This window comes from Manis pentadactyla, chromosome 3 (assembly GCF_030020395.1).
Source record: "Manis pentadactyla isolate mManPen7 chromosome 3, mManPen7.hap1, whole genome shotgun sequence".
Lineage (NCBI taxonomy): Eukaryota > Metazoa > Chordata > Mammalia > Pholidota > Manidae > Manis > Manis pentadactyla.
In genome coordinates, this window is record NC_080021.1 from 26,694,778 (window position 1) to 26,716,687 (window position 21,910).

Genomic DNA, 21,910 nt, shown 5'->3' on the forward strand with positions numbered 1-21,910 from the left:
AGACAGAAAACAGCTGTTGCTCTCTCTCTGTGAGTGTGCCATGGGCTCTAATCAGAGAGTGAGATGCTGTATACAGTAGGGGAGCGCATTCTGGTTGATTCCCTACATTTTCTACCGTCTTGAGCATTCTCAGTGTGAAGGAAGTTGGGGGGATGTTCTTACATGTCATAACACTGCATTTCTGGACATTCAGCAGAAGGGACCAACGGCTGGAAGGTTTAGTTTTACAGCTGTTGCAGACTAGTGTTTGAAAGTTGCTTGTTAGCTGCAAAGTGCTAATAATAACGTAAACAGGGTACAGTATGTCCCCTGTAGCTAATGAGGAAAAACCATGCTCTTTAAATAAAACTTCCTCGTTATTAAAATAAATTTCAGTTTTATCCGTGATTTACTTTTAAAACAAACTTCGTAAAGACCTGAACGACATGACGTAGTTAACCGAATTCGGCTTAGAGGACAGGATGGACAATAACTTACAGGCCCATTGAAAAACTAATTATGCCATCAGGTCTTTGCTTTATTTATTTGTCTTTGCCACTTTAACATGTTCAGTTTTTGCATATTTGATGCTTCTTAAAATCCCCGGATTTCATCGTGTGATTTTTCCTTTCATGTCCATTTCACATGTTCTGATTTATCTTGTTAGCATCACTGAAAATGGCAGTGCAGAGATCAGACCTCCTCTTTTCTAAAATAAGTGAAAATAGTGAAAGGGAATAATGAAGAAATTTGCTCCAGCCAAAAAAATAAACCCAGATAGAACCATGTGAGATTTGGGTCTTCCAGCTCCCGATTTCCTGCACTTACCACTGTGCGGTGCCAGGAAATGAAAATCACACCACCACCCTCCTAAAAGAATCACCTCTTGTTCCCCCAGCCCCAGGAGTGAATAGCCCCATTCCTACTTTATAGTAAATGCAGGGCTGAAGTTGCAAGGTACTCATGATCTATATACTCTTAACACTCAGGTGCTCTGTTGAGCATGTCAGCTTAACAAAAAAAATGCATCTAATGCTATCTACTTATGCAGTAGAGACCATTTGATTCCCTCCCCTCAAACAACAAGGAAAGACAAAGCCAAAATGATGTGCGTGTTACTGAGTACGCAATAAACATGTTAAAGGAATGAAGTGAACATTACTTCACCCTGTCCCTTCATATATTATGCATGTGTATAATGTTAGGTCAGATCAGTCACCTGTCACTGTCGATTTGGATCATGTCTTGATAACTACATAAGATCTTGCAGTATTTGTTTTGTTGCGAAATATAGTTTTTCTTAGAAGTACCAGTGTATAGTGCCTGGAAATTGAGCAGTCTGAAAATGACAAAACAAAAAAGGAGAAAAGTATGGATGGGAGAAGAGAGAGAGAAGGAAAGGAAGGCAGAAAGGGAGGCAGGAGGGAGGAAATGAGACTCAACGTCAATGTGGTTACCAAATCATCTAGAGAGAGAATGAACTATTATTGGAATAGTAGAACTGGTAGACACCCCATGGACATAATTTATTATTTATCCCCCCCACTTTTGTTTGAATACATAAAGAGGGAAGGAAGAAATGAATTCATTGAACATCTACTATGTATGTGACTGGCACAGTGCGAGACATTCTGCGTGCATCATATCGTGGCGCTTCAGAGTAATTGGCCACTTGTTCTTTTTCTTTCTTCCTGAAGTTAAATCTAGTAAATACAGATAGCTTTATCAGAGCCTTTGCAAGGGCTTTGCTTATATGGCTTCCCTGATGATTGGTGAGCAACTTGAGATCTTGGGTCCTGCCTTTTATTGCTATGTGTCCATGTCATCCAGCATGGTGCTGGGCACAGGGCAGCTGTTCAATGAATGGCATTAAATAGTAAGGAATGTATAAATGAATTACAGATAAATATCACCTGATTATCACATTTAGTGTGCTATGGCCTTGGTGCTTAGGCAATCCTGTGCATGTAAGACTTCTTGGAGTTAGATTTACATACTTTTGGCAGTGAGCTTTGTACTGTTTCCTATTTCTTAGACTCTTGTACATTTTATGGATGATATTGGGCTGCTTTCATTTAGTTGTAGAAAAAATAGGCCATGTTTGGGCATTTTAGCCTTAATGCCCTCATAAAACCCTTAGAAAATTCACTTGCTAGATTATAAGGTGCTTGTTGTTCATGGGAAGAAATGTAACAGCTTTTCTTTGCCTTAGAAAGAATAGGTATTTTAAAGAATAGAAATTCTCATGTTCTCTTTGATTCTGAATTATAACCTAGACAAACTAGAGATATGCCCAGTGATGTAGAATTCAAACAAAGGAGAATACCAACTCCTTAAGGATGTGAAGAGAGCAAAAGTTGAAATTGATAATAGCTAATCTAATATTTGCCATGTAAATATGAGCTCGGGCTAGACATACTACCAGAAGAGGTACATTTTTTTTCCCCAGTCCATTTAGACACTTCATATGAAAGAAGGTAAGCCTTTCTTAAGGATAATACATTTGCCAATTATTTATTTTTCTGACATATGTGCCAGTGGGACCAGTTATTGACCCCTTAAGTACTTTTTGATATTTGACACAGGATAGTAAATTCACGCATTCAGGACAAAATCTGATGCTGCCTTTGTCATCATTGTGGTGCCTGAAGAGCCCTGTTGGTCTTTCACGTACAGATCCACCGTCAGGAGAGCTCTCATGTGAGCTGGCCACAGGGCTTTCATTGTGAGCCTTCCAAACATATCCTGTATATCCATTGTGAACTAAGGAAGTGACCCTGATTGAATCTTAAACAGTTGACCATGGCACCTGTCACTGGTGTATCCTTGCTTTTTGTGCCAATAAGGTTCTGCCAAGTTCTTCTAAACAGACTCTTTGGGGGCAGAGTGACCATTATACTACCTACCTCCTCATAGTGTGGCTTTTGTAGAAGAAAGAAAATGGCATGGATCAATTTTGTCAAAAACGGTTACATGAGAAGTGTAGATAATGATGGGTTCTTTCAAGGATGATTCAAACCAAAGAAAATACTAAATGGCATGGATGGACTACTCAAGTAGGATGAGCGGTGCTGTCAGCACATACACCCTACTTAACTAAAATGTTCCTCTTCTGGAAAAAGAAGATGCAGGAGAGCGAGAAAGAGAATTTATTTATAGAAGAAATGTGATTTTATTTTTTGAGAAATTTTATCTTATTTGTAGATGTCTTACTTATGGTAACAGTCCTTAATTTCCTCGTAAGAATCCGCACCTCCCTCACTTGTATTTCATCTAGTTCAGATACTGGGTTTTGCCTCCAATGTAGGGCTTAAGTGTATGCCTTAATTTCTTGTTGCCCAAACTGGGAGTTCATTAGAAATATTGAATCTCAGATCCCATGTCAGACCTACTAAGGAAAAATCTACATTTGGGCAAGATCACCAGGTAATTTGTAACTCACTTTAAAGAAACTACTCTATACCTAATAAGCCAACCTGGGCATTCTATTCTGCATCCCACCTGGCCGTAGTGGGACAGGAACATGAGCCGAGTCTGGCCAGCAAGGCCCCAGTTGAGGCCATTGGGGTGAGTTATCAGGAGAGCACACTCCGTATTGCCCTCTCACTTGCTTAGTTGAGCACATGGCACTAGCTGTCCAATAGCCAGTTTGCCATCCAGGAGAAGGTCTGTGTGCATGAGACTGTAGTCAGCATCAGGGGAGAGAAATAGTGCTCTCAAGATACTTGAATCCTGATGAAGCCATGCCTAAAGTCAGAGGTTTTCCCTGTTTTTCACTGCCCGAGTCAGAAGATGTGTCTTGATGATAATCTGGTCTCATTTTCTGCCACAATCATCTGAAAGAAACTAAGAGACTCGGTGATGGGTAACAAGAGTTTATTCAAATCCCACCAGCTATATGCATGTGTGTGTTTTGCATTTCTCATTTGTTGTAGCATTTAGAGGACTAAGAATCATAAAAATCTTAGGATTTAAATATGTCTACATCATTCTCTTAATTGCTTCATGTATATTTACCTTACCTCCCTCAAAATTATAAACACTTCAAAAGCACTGAACTCTTCTTATATGAGGTGATAATTTAAAGTAATAAGACATTTATAAATAAACATACCAGAACTTATTACCAAGGGAGTGTAGACTTTCAAAACAACCACCTGAGAAGCTGCCAATTTATTCAGGTTTTGCTGACATTGGAGAGAACATTGTTTTAAGTCTTTAGAATAATGATCAGCACCAGTTTTTGAGCCATGTGATCATACCAGTGATTTGCTAGTTACATCTGATTTTTACTAAAGACACCACAGGGACTAATATTCAGCCCTGTCAGAAAACATCGATCCTGATTGACAAGCCTTACCCCCGAGTCCCCTGGAGGTTCTGGATGCGCCAGGTGCTGTGCTCCTCCATGACTGCTCTGTGGGAACCACCATCCTCCAGCAGTGAGGGGTAGCACCTGGCCTCATAGAGGGTTCCTCAAATTGTTCCTGCACTCCAGCTAGAGCTGGTTCTGATTCTGATCAGTGCCCATGCTATGCTGGCTAGTGTTTGTTTTAGTGTATCATCCTTGGGTACTACTAATGTAGTCCTGGTATCTTATTCATCCACTTTACTCTGAGTACATTTTGTTTTCTTCCAGAAATGAGATCAGCCCTCCAGGAAAGATTTTCTATCACTGAGAGAACCTGTATAACGAATATGATGATATATACCTCTGAGAAACTTTGGAAGTACAAAGATGAGTTTAGATGAAGAGACTTTGTCTTGTCTTTGTGTCATAGAAAGTGAATAGCAATTGTATTCAAAAATAATAGGTGAATAATTTATAATCAATAAGTAAATAAGGGCATGTTTCTTATGCTTTCCAATATGGTTTAGTGACCTGGGGTTTTGATTTTGTGAGAAGCAGTTTACATTTCTGTTCCTGAAAGAGGAGAAGAGGCAGAGTTCACAGAGAAGTAAATTCCTAAGGAAGAAAATCCTTCCTTTATTGATTAAATATCAGACATGTAAGTTGTAAGTTTTTTCCTTTCCTGTCTGCTACTTCTGCAGGCCAAGAACATTTCAACAGGTAATAAACATTCAAAGAAATAAAGGGTTGCAGAAGGCTGTGCATTGGTTGCTAAGGAAAATCTAAATCAACTTAAATGGAAGCTAGAGGAAACCAGTGTTTATGACTTGAATTAAAATGAATTTTAATTGTAGTTCTAATGGAAAATTACACCAATATTGCCAAGTTAAAAATTATGTATGTATCTAATAAAAGAGGCAATTCCAATCATTTAAACTATGAACTGAACAATGTATTTTCAAAGTAATGATTTTTGTTAATTTTATGAACTGTAACTAAGTGATAAGGGTAATATTTTTTTTTTACAAAACATAAAGATACTGTCTTAGCTATAATAGTCTAGTGCAAATGAATTTGGTAGACTATTAAAGAAAAACCTCTCTACTAATATTTAGGGAATTATATTGCAATAGTATATTGCATAGTAAAGTAAAAGAACATGTCAACTTTAAGAGGCTCCTCTGTTTTTCCCTTGAATATTGTTTTCAGAATTTGTTTTGAAATGTAAATTGCACTCAGGAGACCAAATACTGTTATTTTATTATATTTCAGACTACCAATATAACATTTCAGTCACAGAGTTGTCCAAATTTTTAAAAATTAAACCAGTTAGAATCACCCATGTAAAATATACGTATGCATACATGTGTGTACATACATGCAAAAGTGAGTGTGAATACACATCTCCTGGGTTAATTACCACGCTGTGTATGGACATTATACATGCTCAGTGATTAGCAGCAAGAGAAGGTATTGTGATACAGTACTCTTTTTTAAATAATCCTAAACCTACCCAAGTTGAAAATATTCTGACAGCAGGACCCTAAAACAGCTGCTCTGAGCATAAAATAGACACTGCTTTCTTTTAAAGTTGAAAAGGAGAAAGGTAACAATTATCCCCTAGACACTGGAAACAGAGTTGTCTGTTTCTCCCCTCCCCCGACCCAAAGACCTCCACCTTTTGTAAAAAGAACAGTGTGCTTTAGGACACGTTAGACAATGGTAGCTCTATCAGAAGCAGTAATCAGATAAACATAACTAACGTATTAAAGCTGTAATTGAAATTAGGAATAGCTTTCATATGTGCTTTTAATACTGTGCTACAATTTATTATTTGTCTGAAGTACTTTATTGACTTCTAAGTCTAGATGCCATGTGAGGCAAGGTAGAAAAATACCAGTTAAACCCCGACTATCTCTACGAGGTTAAACTTGGTACAGCCTTGAGTAGGGGTAGAATATGTAACTATTACACATTCGTTGTTTCCACTTCCTACTTCAGCTATAAATCCAGTGTTGCTTTTATCATTAAGAGAATTCTGAATAGAATCAATATCCCAAATCAAACTGTTTAGTTGCTGTATTAAATATAACTTATCTAGAGGTATTTTTAGCATAGGTTAAAATTCCCAATGTGCCTGCAAGTTATTTGCCCTGTGAGAAATTTAGAAAATTTTTTCCTGAAATTGTCTCACGTAATCCTGATTTATATTTAGGTTTAAAAAATAAAAATCTGGACTTGAAATATACTGAAATTTGCAGTGAGTATATGTCATCCACTCAGGGATAGGGTGTTTGAAGATCAGCACATTCAAATGAATTGCTTCCCCATTTTAATAATCATATGTCCATATATTAATGAGCTCAATTCACAGTGATTAGTTTCAGATTCTTTCTACATCATTTTCTTAACTGACCACAAATGTTTGCAATACTTCTTTTCTTCTCTGAATTTTAAAATGACTTGCTCAGATAGGAACTCATTTTATTTTTCCATTTCTGATACCTCCCTTCCCCCACTGATACCGAAGAATCACTTTAGCAAATCAGTCTATTTTCATGCTTAAAAAAAAAAAAACAAGTTCAAGAAAGAATAGCACAGCTGTTCAAGATGTCATATCTTATAAAACAAATCTATTAGGAAGGTCAAATTCTGGAAAGGGTCAAGTTAAAGATATAAGTGGAATAATTTGGTCATTTTCTGAAATTTGTAAACCTACACACATAAAAGCTATGCATGAGATCGACTAATTAGCTAAACCTCTGTTAATGGTGATTTTTCTTTTTCTTTAAAAGTTAGGACTTTTATGTTTAAGGCTCACTTTTCTTTCCTTTTATTTTTATTTTTTTGGAAATGTGAATTGCTTTGAATCTTAGTCTGGTACCAATCAGGCCATTCCATTTATTTTTGAATTATTCCTTTCATTTCGAATGAATCTAAAGGAAGATGACTATTTCCATTTTTATTTTGCCAAAGAAATATACACATGGGTACACCAAGTATGTGTGTGTGTATATGTATATACACACAATAAATGAAATACAATCTTGGAAAATAAGTAGAAAAAGAGGGATGATTTAAGTCAGATCTAGCCACTTGACTTTTCCTTCAGAGAGTCATAAGTTTTTTGGAATATGTAATATCTGGAAATGTTCTTAATCACACATAAATTACTTATTCTTAATGAAATGCTACCTGCTGGTTTCTTAGGTTTCATTGATTCTGCCATTACACTTGCTACATCTACTTTTTCATCAGAGATAACTTGATCTTCTAGTCAGCTATAACCCTTAACATAGGAAAGAAGTAACTTTCTGTTTTTTAAAAGTAAACATTTTAAAATATGAGACCATCAGCCTTTAAGTCTTTTAGATTATTAAATTGGCAAACTTTAAAGCCTTTTTTAAAAGAAATGTATACATATATGCACATATATATTTAAATGTGAGTGTATGAATGTATTCATTCATTCATTCATCAACAGAGAATGTCAAATTCCAAAGAGTTGCTTACAGATGTAAGGTTACAGCCAGCATCCAAAATTAATTCTTATACAAAAGTTTTTAAATCTTGATCTATTAGTAATAAATTTTTGTTATGTATTAATCAGTTCACTGTCGTATATTATATTATGATTATATAATCTATGTGTCCACACCGAATGAAAACTACCTCAGCTAGAATGACTAATAGGCATAAGGAAACTTTACCTACCAAGCATTCCTTTATGTTCTAGAAAATTCCAAAGGATAGTCATTCCTTCCTCACATTTCTACTAACATTTTTGGATGAGAAATATTATCTTCGATGTACTCATGAATCTCATGAAAGTGAATAAGTCACTAGAAAAATCTAGAGAGGGAAGAAAGGAGAGCGATACTTATTTTTTTAATGCATAGTTGATATGATAAATTTCTGTAAGACAGTCACCTACATGTTAAGAGTTTTAGGATCACACTTCATACTTTTTTCCATCATAAAAATAAAATAAATATGAGGTCCTCCTGTGTAAGTTTTGTGTAAATGTGCAAAAATATGCAGCTATAGATACTGAATTATTTATGTGTATATACATGTTAAAAGCTTACTCAGTTATTCAATATCTTCTGAAATTAGGAGAAGGGTTTTTTGCTCGTTTAGTGCCTGATCCCTGTCGAGCACAGCATTCAGTATTCTCCCATGTTGAGTGTGTATGGGAATAAGAGAACTCTAACATAGAAATGAAACAAACCACAAGTTATTGATGTCTTGTTTTCTATCTCTTACAATCAACAATTATTACGCTGACATACAAGACACTCTTCTAGGCCCTGTGCTTCATTTCTTTTTCAGTCTTTTGTACATGGAGTTAATTATATTAATTCTTAACTTTCCAGGAAACTCATGGAAATGTTTCTCTTTAATCTAACAACAGCGTTGGTCTTTTAGCTCCATTTATAAAATATGATATTGCTTTAATGTAAATAAAAGCAACTAGTGACCTCTCACTACGTGTCAGTGCTGAAAATGTTTCAGTGGATTCATGTGTACACACACCAACATACGCCACTTGTACTAGTTCTTCGAATTGCTCAGAAGCTCAAAGCCCATTCTTTTTCTTTTCTGCTGCATAATATGTAGTGTGAGTATGGTGCAGACTTTATTTTCTTTTGCATTTCACAAAAGTGAAACTAAGTCAAATTATCTGTAGGGATGATTGCCATTTATATTTCATGAATAAAGCTGCTCTTTAAAGTGTAATCTTTCAGTCAGAGCAAGTATGTATGTGCACCCACACATATATTTTAGTAAACTATTTATTGGCAGAATCCTCTTTCCTGATACAGGTCAATTCACTGAAGCTGTCATTAATTAAATGCCTACTGTGTTCAAAGTACTAATAATACAAAGATTAAACAAAAGTGGGTCCTTCCAAGCCCTTGGTCTGAGAATGACTTTTGTATGTAAATCACTGGAACCTAGCACTGTCTCCTATACTTAAATGCCATTAAAGCAGAGCCGTTTGATAATTTAACACTATTCAGTATATGAAAAGCTGAGGCAGAATTGACATTGTAATGTTACAAAAGCTAAGCTTACACATTGACAACAAGGTGCCTCGTATGAAGAAGACCAGCTTGATACATTTGGGGTAAATTTGTAAATGTGGAATGACACAGGAAAACAATTAAACCATTCTTTTTGGATCCCTTTTTCTTTTGTGTGTTTTCAATTTCAGCTTCTCTAAGGATCTTTTTTTCCAAATACTTTTATTTTAAGAGCTTGGTAATTGATGGTGTGTTCTTTTTTCTTTTTGTTTTGTCTTCCTATTATCCCACAATAGGGTGAAACATTTCTCATAGGCAAATCACTTTTTAAAAAATAATTTAGGATAGTTTTCTTGCTTTAACTTATTTGCATCTTCTGTGGAGATGGTGAACAGTTTAATGTCCATGTAGGGAAAACATAATGCCAACAGAAAAAGAGTATAAACATGAGGCAGGGAAAAATAATGATTTAGGAAAGTTAGTTGCTGTGTTATGTTTTCAAAGTCCCTCTCATGAAATAAAATCTCACTCACCAGAAGTTTTGTGTCTCGGGATATGCTGCCAGGCCTCAGTATTGGTTTCCTGATATTATGCTAATGTACAAAATGTCAAAGTACAAAGTGATTTTAACTGTTCTTCTTGGTAGGAATGACTGAGGGGTCGTCTCGAGAGTGCTCGATGCGATGAGGTAGTTCTTGCTTTGGTATGTGATAGAGTGTGGTTAACAAACTCCAGATCACACAGAGAACCTGGTCCGAGTAAGGTTATTAAGAGCATTCCCTACCCAAGACGATGTATTGCCTTGCACTGATATAGCAGTACAAGAGGGGGAATTTATATATATATATATATGAAAGCAAAGACAATCATTGCTTTCTTCTTGAGCAGCTGCAGCCAGTCCCACTAATGGACGTGCAAAAGCATAAACTGGCCGCACAAGGTATATGCGTTCGTTTTTACAGATGGTACTGCAGACAAGTTGGTAATGGAAAAGGAAGTCATGTACGTGAGCTATTTGAAGATGGAGGGGGGGGACGACAGGAGGACTGCCTAGTACAGTACTTTCCTGTGTGATTTGACTGTGTGGGTTATTGAAGAACCAGTTTTCCCATGAAAGATTTCAGTTATTACCAAATTATATTATTGTTAAGTAAATCCATAACTCCAAGTTGTTGTTTTTAAAAAAACAATGGCATTAAAACTTGAAAAATCAGCTTAGATTTCCCTGATCTGCACAGTGCCTCTGTAATGAAATTATCTGCTCTGATATGGTTTTACCTATAGTACTCACAGTTCTTATTTAAAAACACATCTTCCACTTGAACAATGACATAACATGCTAGGCTCTTATTTTAACCATAGGAAAAGTATGTTTAAATACTAATGATTTTGTATGTCCTGAGGAGATACAAAATTGACTAAAAATGAGTTCACCTTTTTAAAGTCTTATTTATAGATTCAAAAATTTACATGAAGTTCAGCTTCATTTCTCTTAGGTTTTCCTCCACTGATTATTTTAAAGTCATTGAGGATGAACTGATACAAGAAGTATTCCCAGATACAGTCCCAGTATAGTCTATTCCTGATATACTCCCAATGTAGTTTACAGTCCAGGTATTTAGCCCAAATTGCAAATTTTGTATTCAAATCTCTTGTGACACATTTGCAGATTTTTAACATCAGATCTGAACTATGTCCTCTCAACTTGAGAGTTGAGAATAGTTTGAGCGTTGCTGTTATACAGTGACATGGAAACTGTATCACACATGAAAAGTATCAAAGTCAACACCAGAGGTCGATGAAGAATATATACATTTACATGTAATAATGGGGGAAAACATTTAAGGGAAAATAATTATAAATATTTTTGTATTATCTAAATCTGAGTCAGTTTGTAAAATAAACTCATCTTTCAGAATTGGTAGTGTCTTATCTTGCATAATTATACTATACAGTGCAAATGGTCTCCTCTAGGGAATGTACAAATATGTAAAGGAAATCTAGTAAATTGTTACCTGAACATATGTGTTTACAGAACTCATGCAAACCCCAGCACCATTTTTCCCACCCCACCTCTACCAAGGTAAATGCAAAAATAAACAACTGCTAATTCACATCTACCCTCCCATGCGACCGGCATTCTGTGGGGCCAAGTCAGTGGTGTCACTAATTTCTGCTTTTAAGCAGAGGCTTATTTCACATACATTTTTTTTTTCTTTTTTGAGATGGCAAGATCAAAACACATGTATCGCACCCATCCCCCTGCCCCCTGCTTCCTTACAATCAGCCGAATGCTGCGTCCCTCTGGCTATGACTGTATCTACCAACCTCAAAACAGATCGTTGCCATATCTGATCAAGGATGAGTCATTTCTTTCTGGTACCTCAAAACTTGCATAATTTCAATCAGCTGTTATATGGTGGTTTGAAGAGATAAGGGCTCTTCAAAGCCAAGCTATGGTGTAATATTTTTGGTAAAAATTCCGCAATCGCCTCTTTAGTAATAAGTCATGGAACTTGGTTAGGAACTGCAGTTCGGAAATGAGGGAGACCTGGGTTTGTATGTGAGCCCTGCTATTAGGAACTGAAATGTGTTTCTAAGTCTCAGTCTTCTCATCTGTAAAGTGGAGGGAATAACAATAATAAAAACAATAATACTTGCAGTAGTGGTGGTGGTGGTGATGGTGGCAGTAGTGGTAATAATAATAATGATGATGATAATTCCACCTGTCTCTTAAGATCATTTTTGAAGATGTTGTATAATGAAACTAAACATATAGTATATTATCCTACACATAATAAGTATTTGATAAATACTAAATATGTGATGGTGACTGTTAATGAAGGGACAAAAAATAGTCAAACAAGAGAATTCGATTGGATAATTTATTAAAAAATGGCTTTTAGACTACAATCCTGTGTTTTACCTAGATTTGTGGATTGGGATATCTATTTTTTGACAGTTGGTAAGTTGAAGAAGAATCATTCTCAGTCTTTCACCTCATCAAAAAAGTAGGAGAATAGTAATAATACTTAGGGATTCATTTTGAATCTGAACTGGAATAACATAGATCGGTTATTTACTTTGGGATCCATGGGCACTCAGATCCATATGAATCTTTGTGTGTATATATATGTGAATGACATTCTTTTGCACATCCTAAAGTTATTTATAAAATATTTTGATATCTTTTTTTCTTGGGGAGAGTGTCATAAATGTCATCAAAAGATTTTATGACTCCCAAGAATGTTAGGAACCTTTGAGGAACCATGGATGTATATGTAAATGCCTTGAAGATGGTAACACTTCATGAACCCTGCAAATCTGTTAGCTAATATGAAGAGAACTACTGATTATAAATTGGTAATTTTTGTTTCTTTCAAAATAACCAGTCATCATTATCTATTATAAAGGCAACCTTATATAGATAACATAAAATCACTATTTGTGTCTTTAGTTAAATACTTAAGTGAGCCCTTTGAACTTTCGGCTTTTTGTAGAACAGGTCTCTATCACCAAAATTTTTATTTTTGTAATGTGAATAATTCCCATAATGTGTTCACTACAATATATTGCTTAAATGAAATTTGCAATATATTTACTAAAACAAATTCAGTTCTTCTACTGTCATGCTGAAGTTTGCCTTAGAGGCACTAAAATTGTTCAACTGTACTTCGCAAAGCTTTTTTTTCCCCTTTTCAGTGTCAGATTTGGGGACTGGCATTGAAAAAAGTACCTTTAGAACAACTCATCAACCGTTGTTGTAGCTGAAGCTGAAAATGGATCCAGGCTGGCAGAAACAGAGGCCGCGAGGAGCTTGAGTAGTTTTTCTGATAATGGTAATTTCCATGTGGAATGAAAAAAGACAGTGCAAATTTTCAGCCATATTTTTGACCATGCAAATGCATTTTCCTTTAAAGAAACAACATTATTACAGAAACAACACTATTAGAACTCCAAAGATCTGTGTTTTTCTAGCCCTGGTTCTGTTATGTAATTTGTGTATGACATTGAATATTTGCTTTGCTCATTTACCAGGTATGGGTAAGTCAGAGAACAGAGATGGGATCCTTCTGTGGTGGGTCCTATGTGTATATGACAAATTTCTAAATTCTGCAGATTTGAAGAATCCATAGGAATAATTTAAAATATGGCATATGCATTGTGAATTCTTAGTTTTTCTACTGTCCCACTCTAAGAATCACCAATTGCATCTCAGGAGAAATAGAGCTAATGTGTTCAACACACTAATGTTTCCTGATGTATTGGTCACATCCCATGTGGTGCCATGTGAGTAGAATGTCTTAGGAGCATTCATACCCAGGTACAATGTATGATTCCTGGAGCATGTATTGTCTCATATCCTGGAACAGAAGTTGTTCCATTGCTCCTAGCTAGTGATGTCAGTTTAGTTCACACTGGTCTCCATTATCTTTGCTGATGTGTTGAGGAAGTGAATTTAATAAGCAGGCCAAACAGGTTTCCAAACTTTGAGATAGGTGATTGTAAGATCGGTGTATGGTTGAACCTTGTAGCATCTCTTTAATCTTCTGGCAAGAAATCTGAGGGCAAAGAGGGCTTTTTTACAGCAGGCAGAGACCTGCTGCACATCCCATTTCAACTAATTCTTCACAATTTTTTTGGAACAAAAGTCAGCCAAAATATTGGTAACTATTGCTTTCTGTTGGCAGAGTTCTTTTCCTGCTCTTGCTAAATATTGGCCAGCCTGTGCTTCCAATAAAATATTGATTATTAATTTAAAGGTGTTCATTGCAAGCCACCATTTTTTTTAGAAGGTTTGAGGTGCTGCAGTCTATATATTCTGTAACCTCTACTGATGTGTAGTCAATAGCTGGTTAATTCTGTATTGCAGGGAACTGGGAGTGGATATAGCCTTCTATATCTCCAAGTGGCGAATAATTGAGATAACAACTAAGATAATATTCATCATTTACTGAGAATTATTGAATGTCTACTATATATATTACAGTAATGAACACATTATTTAATGCACCAACTCTTTTGGTTATAAGGCAGTACTGTTGATAGGACATTATTACCAATGGGACACTAAACAAGGGTCAACTTGTTTCTGAAATGACTAGACTACTATCCATTTTTTATAAAGGAGCACATATAGTAAGCTCTCTGATTCTTAGAAAACTTTCAGCCTTTAAATGAGATTTATTCATGGGAAATACTCTTTGGAAAAGTTTCCATTTAATTTACATGAATTAAATTGTCAGTGTGCATGAACAATCTCAGTTTGTATCACGTTAGCTCTACGTTTAGTATGTTCTCAGCAGGTTCTACTGGAAACTGAGAGATGGCAGACTGTGTCTATCATATACATCACCTCTAACACAGTGCCAGGCACATGGTGGACATCCAATAATTATTCCCAGAACTTGAACTGAATTAAATTTACCGCTGAAATTTTATTACTACAGAATTGTACCAGAAGGTTCTATCATAGCCATCAGTGTATTTCCCTAAAATGAAGTTCGCAAAAGATTCTTGATGTAATCAAATAAACACAGAAATTGCTGAAAGAGTTAAAAATATTTGCGGCACATCCAGACTAACAGCATGCATATCAAATTTCAGATTGATTAGATTTAAAATAGCTAAGATATAAAACCATAAAAAATGTGAGTAAATACTCTGCCTATCAAGGTTTATTATGTAATTACATGGTTTCAGTATGGTTCTTACTTACAGAAAACTATTGGAAAGGATCATTTCTGTACTTGGGGATGAATATCCATGCCTCTAAATGGTAAACCACTTGAATGAATAAGTCAATCAAATTTACATTTTATTAATTAAATGAAATCAATTTTTTCTTAATAATGAAATTTGAAAACCTTAAAATATTTGTTTTGGGCTGATATTCAAACAATGAAATAAAATAAGCAATAAAAGCAGCTGAACTAATTTTAAAACCTTTCTTTGTTTTTTGTTTTTTTTCCATAAAATCACATCTGGGTTTACCAACACATGTGCCAAGGCTCAACCCAGAGTGATACATAACTAAGAAATTAAGCCCCCTAAAAGCAGAACTTGAATCAGAAGCTTAGAAAAATGTAAAACCAGGGCCACCATACAATGGTTAACTGGGAACGTAAAGACTGAAGTATTTGGGGAGTTTGTTTTCGGTTTTGTTTTTTAAGTTATGTAGTTACATACTTCTTGGTGCACTCCACAGTAGGAAAAAAAAATTATGTTGGATTTATTTAAATTATGTTAAAAAATGGGTGTGTCACTTTCTATTTCAAATCCTGTCATGGAGGATTCTCCAGATTCATCACTTAAATTGCTATTGTGAAAATCAATATTGTTATAATACATTTGAAATATGGAAAGAAAACCGATGATCTGAAGAATTCTCAGTAATTTTCACTGAAAAGCACTTGCTAGGCTGGTCACTGGGCTGGCTTCAGAATTCCTTACAATTAAGTGTTCCTACTACTATCCTTCTTTTTCACAAGGGAGGTTGCCAGCCAAACAGACATAACATGGAGGCCTAAAGTCTCAACTTTAACTATAAGTCTATGACTTTGCCATGGAATACACAAGTTATTAGGCAAACTATTAAAAATTGGACTTACAAAATAACTCCTTGAATTGTTTGATTCTGTAATTTCCTCTGTAAAAATTGTCAGTTGAGGTGACTTTCACATAGATTTGGTTTTTGGCTCACCTTCCTTCACTCTCGCCTTCTGCCCCCATAGAGGTAGCAGGTGCCCTTAGAGAAGGCCAAGCCCAGAGAATGCTATGACTGTGTGTTGCTCCAGAGACGTAGGAGTGCAGCTCTCCCTCAGCCTGAGAGGAGAGTAAGATCATGCTGAACAGTACGTGTGCCTCACATATGCCACTGGTGTGACCCACTAGCTACTTACCCGTATCATGCCTTTTCCCAGAAGCATCCCTTTTAATGTGACTACATTCTCCTCCCTCCTACACAAAGTCATGAAGGTAAAATTATTATCCATCTTAAAAACAGCTTATAGAAAAAAGGGAAACAATCTTACCATTTAAACATACACATGCAGGTAATAGAAGCATCTGCAGCATATCACTATGAAGATGTGTGTAAAGGAATATTGGTGCTTTGTTTTACCAATCTTGTATCCTTAGGACCTAGCATGTACTTGGCTTCAGCTGTTTGTCAAAAGTAAGTGTGAAAGGTAGGACTAGAAAATTAGTTCTCTTGATTTTATTTTCTACAACATCACTGGCCTTCTCTGCCCAGCTGGAGATGAACTTGTCAACCTGAATAAGAGACATTTAAAAGCAATAGTTTTAAAAAGTTATTTAAAAAAATAGTACTGATGATATTTTTAAAAATAGTACTGATGATAACAATAGCAGGTTCAACTTTATTAATGTTTTGAGCACTGTCCTACATACTTATTACCTATATTTGATGCCTGTTAGGAAACATGATTTCTGTCCTTAACAAACATAGTCTAATGGAGAAGGAAAAAATATTTTAGAACTCTGTCATGCATGATAAACTAGAATGCAATAAGGTCTTCAGTGCCATTCTTTCTCTCTAACAAGGCCAAGATTGTTTTTTAAAAGTGGGGCAAGGGAGACTTCTATTCTGCCTTCCTTTGGCAACTGCTTCTCTGCACTTGATTGGACTGAAGATGTTGATAACTTCAAGAGCAGTGCCTTACTGTGTCCAGCAAGATGACATTATACACAGTGTGACTGTGTCAGGACTTTCACCTGTGTTGTGGTTTGGAAGATGTGGCACAGTTGTGTGATTCTCTGGTCACATAGCTAAGGACACTATCCGCTTCTCCCACCTTCTCTGCTGCTTCCAGAAATTCCAGGTGCACCAAAAATAAGGCTCTTCAGTGCTTACCAACATGATAGGTCTGTTTAGATGGGAGGTGACTTAATGTGTCAAGTGTTTCTCACCTCCCTCCCGCTCTCCGCCCCCACACGAGCGCGCTCCTGCTGAATTCTGGGTGTGAACACCAAGGGATTTCACTCTGACTCAACTTTCCATTCTCATGTTTGATAAGATTGACAAAATGAAATACAGTTGGTAATATCCAGCTATATGTTTTAAGTATATCTAAAAGGCTCAATTGGTAGACTAAGGAGATGAAAAACTAACAAAGTATTTTTTCTCAAGGAAGAAATCACAGTTGAACCCCCTCGACAAGTGGCTAACTTACAAAGTTTACTATATCGCTGGCACTGTTTTAATTACATCCATGAGCTCCTGTAATACAGCAGCTCACACTTCAGAGACAGGGACATTTAAGCATTGAGAGGTCTAGTGACTTGCCCAAAGTTGCAGCCTGCAAAAGGCAGAGACATGTTTTGAATATAAGTAGTCTGACTCCTAAACATGATTATTCACCTCCATGCTGTACTGGGTAAGTGAATCGAAAGTACCCCTGGTATATTTAAAATACAGGTATGGTTTACCTTAAATATACCAGCCTTGATTAGAGCATAAGTGCTGCTTAATCAAGATATGCCTGTAGAAACTAGTGCTGTAATTTCAGGACTTCCCCTCTAACTAATGAAGGGCATTTTCTTTGCAAGAGAATTAAGCACAAAATTGTGCAAGGATTGAAACACTCTCTGAAAACAGGATTACACCCACTTTGGCATGCTGTGTCAAGCACCCAGGGCATAAGGAAAGAAAAGCAGTCTGGAGAATGGTTACACATTCAAATTTGAGCCTCAGCCATATATGTGGGTTGGTTTCCAAATGGACATTTACAGTGGCTTTATGTGGATCAAGTTGGTGTTTATTTGCCAAACATGTCATTTAGATCTAAGAAGAAGATGGTGTGACCCCAGGGAAGTTTCACAATTATAACCTAACGGCTCCCCAACTTGCTTCAGGAAAAGGGGGGCCCTGGAGTATTCAATAAACACAACCTCTAAGAGTTCCTTGATTTTTGGGAAACAGGAGTCTCTCTACTTTTGCAGTAGGTCAACACTGGCACTTGTGAACTGACACCCATTTGCTTTTGCTCTTACTGAGGTTTATAAATTTATGATACATTCCTGGTCCCGACTTGGGGAGGGGAGGGAGAAAAAGGGGAGCCAGAGATTATCTTTGTGAAAAAAAAATCAAGCATTTATTACATCATCCAAAGTAGCACAACCTGCTACACTAATGAAATCGTGTTCTTGGTTGAAAAGGGCAATTGTTAGCCTGACTTTGTGCTCACTAAAAACATTCCCCCAATCTTGCTAAATTATTGCTCTCATTTCAGATTTTTATGGCTGTGCAGCTTACCGGCCCTCATTTCTTTACGTTTCATTCATTTTCCTTGTATTGATGATTAATGGAGGATGTCGAATGTTAGAGTGAGCAGGCATCAGCAATTGCAAGATCATAATTAGTTTAGCTGACGAGGGCCTCTGATAGCACTTGCATCTGGATGGAAAAATTACCCTATAGGGAACTGGCTGCTCACCAGGTCTTTTTAGTGATACATTGTGAAACACCCGATGAATCAAATGCCCTTTCAATGCCAAGAAAGTGTTCCAGTCTTGAAGCCAAAATTATGTCTGCAGAAAGCTTTCCATTTGAAATGTATCAGAGCACAATTATAACCATTGTATTTTCTTGGCAAGGATACCAGCCGTCTACAGTATGGACTCAAGTTAAATAAATTGCCTAAATTTTATGAATCCCTGAAATTTTGACTTACGGTATTTGTAATTTTAAATGTATAATAAAATGGGGTTCCAGCAAGATTTTTTCCACTTCTTATCTAATATGCGTATTTTATCATTAAAGGCTTTGCTTCCTAGAGAAAGGCAAGTGGAGTTGCAATTCAGGCGGCCTCTTTCTGCAGCAAGAGAGTTCCATTTCCTGCCTGTCCGTATTTGCACGCGCGTACAAACACAGCCTGACTTTTGTTTCAATGAGTTTAATGGAATCATTACTTGATGGCAAGAATGGAGCAAGCAGTACTAATTATCTACTTTCAAATATTCTTAGATTATCTCTGAATCTGGTGATTACAGAATGCAGCCCACCAAAATCAATTTGTATTCAGAAATGCTTGTGATTTCCAAGTCTGAGTCAAATAAAATAAATAAATAGCCATTGATGGGACTATGTTGTCTGGCTTAAGCAGGCACCTCATAAGAGTTCTCATTAGTAATACTATACTTCTAGTTGGTGTAAGTTTCTGCTGGTCCTCTCGGCTGTGGGAAATAGAAGGTGCTCACTTTCAGATTTTACTGTTGCAGTCTAAAACCTAAAATCGAGTGCCTCACATTCTTTTAATACTTAGTTTACACGAATGATGTACAAAAAAAAGACACAAGTCAGGTTTAACTGTAAGTGGTTTACGTGTTGTATTTATTCCAACCTTGACTGTATTTTAAAGCTCAGGTAGCCTGTGCTCCTCTGTTTCAAAAACATATTAAACATACTGCCATGCGCTGTCTTTTGACTTTGGTTTTGACACTTTCAAAAGGTATATTTTAGAGTTCAGCGCTTAGGAGCCATCATTAAAGGCACAAAACCCAAAGTTCAAAAAGTTAAAGCTGTTTCTGTGAAAAGCCTTTGGTGTTGCACACACCTCATCCATCACTGTAGGGTTAATTATAATGAAAATCAGTGGTGCCTATTAAACACAATTGAACCTGACCTCATTATGGGCTGTGTGGTTTTATACTGTCATTGTTGCTAGTCTAAAGACAAAACTCCTGGGTTGATTTGGTCTAACTCCACAGATCATGTGACTCACCTCTGACCTTGTGTTTCCCCCCCTTCCCCCATTTCAGAGGCGTAGAGGCTCGGGTGTTTTTTGTGCCAATTGCTTGACCACAAAGACCTCTCTCTGGCGAAAGAATGCAAATGGCGGATATGTATGCAATGCGTGTGGCCTCTACCAGAAGCTTCACTCGGTAAGAACTTGTTAGACTGCTTCAAGAAAAGTTTTATAAAGCAGCTGGTCTGTGGTGTAATAAGTACCATTCCCTGGCTTGCAGTGCCTGCCCTTGCCGAGTTTAATACAGTCACTTTGAGGGTACATGTGATTTATGATGCAATGGCGTTAAATGTTATGGGGACATACGTTTGAGATCATTAGGAATGCATTATGCTTCTTGTGATGTAAAAGAGGAAAATGATTGATTCGTGGGAACTTCGCGTAACAGATATGGAATTTGGCACGTGTTGTCTTAGCTACTTCAGGGGCTGGAGGTTGGGCGCATTCAGGAGAGCAGTTCTGACCTAGGACCCAGATGCTTCCAGGGGATATTTTAGTGAGGAATCTGAGCGCCCACACAGCACACATAGGAGTAGAGTAAGGTGCAAAGATGCCTCATGTTCTAAGATATCTGGCTGAGGTGCTTCCAGTAATTTCTTTCCAATTATAGTTAGAATTCTATGATGAAATTTAAATTCACAAATTCCCCCATCTGTATATGCATTTGACTTCCTAAAGGATATTTTTTTAGTTTAGAAAGTTTATCTGCTGACAAGAGCTACCTTTAAAAATAGGAATACCCCATTTAGAAAACAGAAATCAATTTCCCTCTGCCTTTTCATTTTGTTTGGCATTTTACCGTAGCTCCTAGCACAGCCAATGAATAAATTACAGCTACAGGGAATACAATTTTAGACAAAACGTCCTCATAAATGGACCATTGGAAACACTCTTAAGAAATGCATGCTGCCAACAATACTAATTGGTGGTAAACTGTAAAAACCTGAGTTATTAGCACGTAGCTAGTAGAAAGATTCTTCCCACCACCACCACCACACCACTTTGCTTTCTATCAACCTTTACCATTTAAGTGCAGCAATAAGCTTCCATTATAATGAGTAGTGACATTAATGATTGTAATTGAACTCTGGCCAATCATAGACCAAGAATTAATTAAACTACTGCTCTTCCAGGTTATGATAATTTAACAACTGTGATATAAAGTAAACTCTTTCTTTTACAATTATTTTAATATCATCTCTTCAGAAATTAGGTGTTTTTCGTTCTGAGTTTTTTAAATCTTAAATTTAAATACATAAAGGTTATGCTCACATTTCATGTCAAAGACTGCCACAAAAGTTGTGAATGTTTAAAAAAGTTACTAATGCAAATTTCTGGTTCCTTTATAAGCTAGAAATTAAGTAGTGTGTATTTTTATAATATGAATATGACGTTTATAAACATGAACATTCTGCACAATATAAATGCACCTGGCATCTCCAAGGGATGTGGCATTTTCATTCTGGAACCAGTAATTGATTTGTCAGTAACAAGTGTGTTATCTTTCTTCCCCTCAAAACACCTTGTGACAAAAGAAACATTCCAAACAGGATCTATAGTTATATTTTGTTTAATGTATAAAAGGTATTATCATGCATTAAGGTGCATCGTCTCTAGAAATAATTCACAAGGTCCATATCACATATATTCATATATCCAGTAATCCTTTAGAAAAATCAGATTTTAGCCCATTTAAACAGTTTTCCTAAATTTTAATCTGTAAATATGTATATTTGTTAAAGTTATTCTTTTGATTTTATAAGTCAAAGGTAGAGATCTTACTG

The 21,910-nt window shown here is 36.3% G+C and overlaps 1 protein-coding gene across 8 annotated transcripts in view; it reads left to right on the forward strand.

The window, feature by feature from the left end:
* Nucleotides 1-21,910, forward strand: part of TRPS1 (transcriptional repressor GATA binding 1) — a 235,762-nt gene that overhangs the window by 207,813 nt on the left and 6,039 nt on the right. For all 8 annotated transcript variants that reach the window (XM_057497815.1, XM_057497814.1, XM_036876292.2 and 5 more), the window contains one exon: nucleotides 20,140-20,262. In XM_057497815.1, the coding sequence (XP_057353798.1) occupies nucleotides 20,140-20,262 (123 nt within the window). The remainder of the gene's footprint in view (nucleotides 1-20,139; nucleotides 20,263-21,910) is intronic.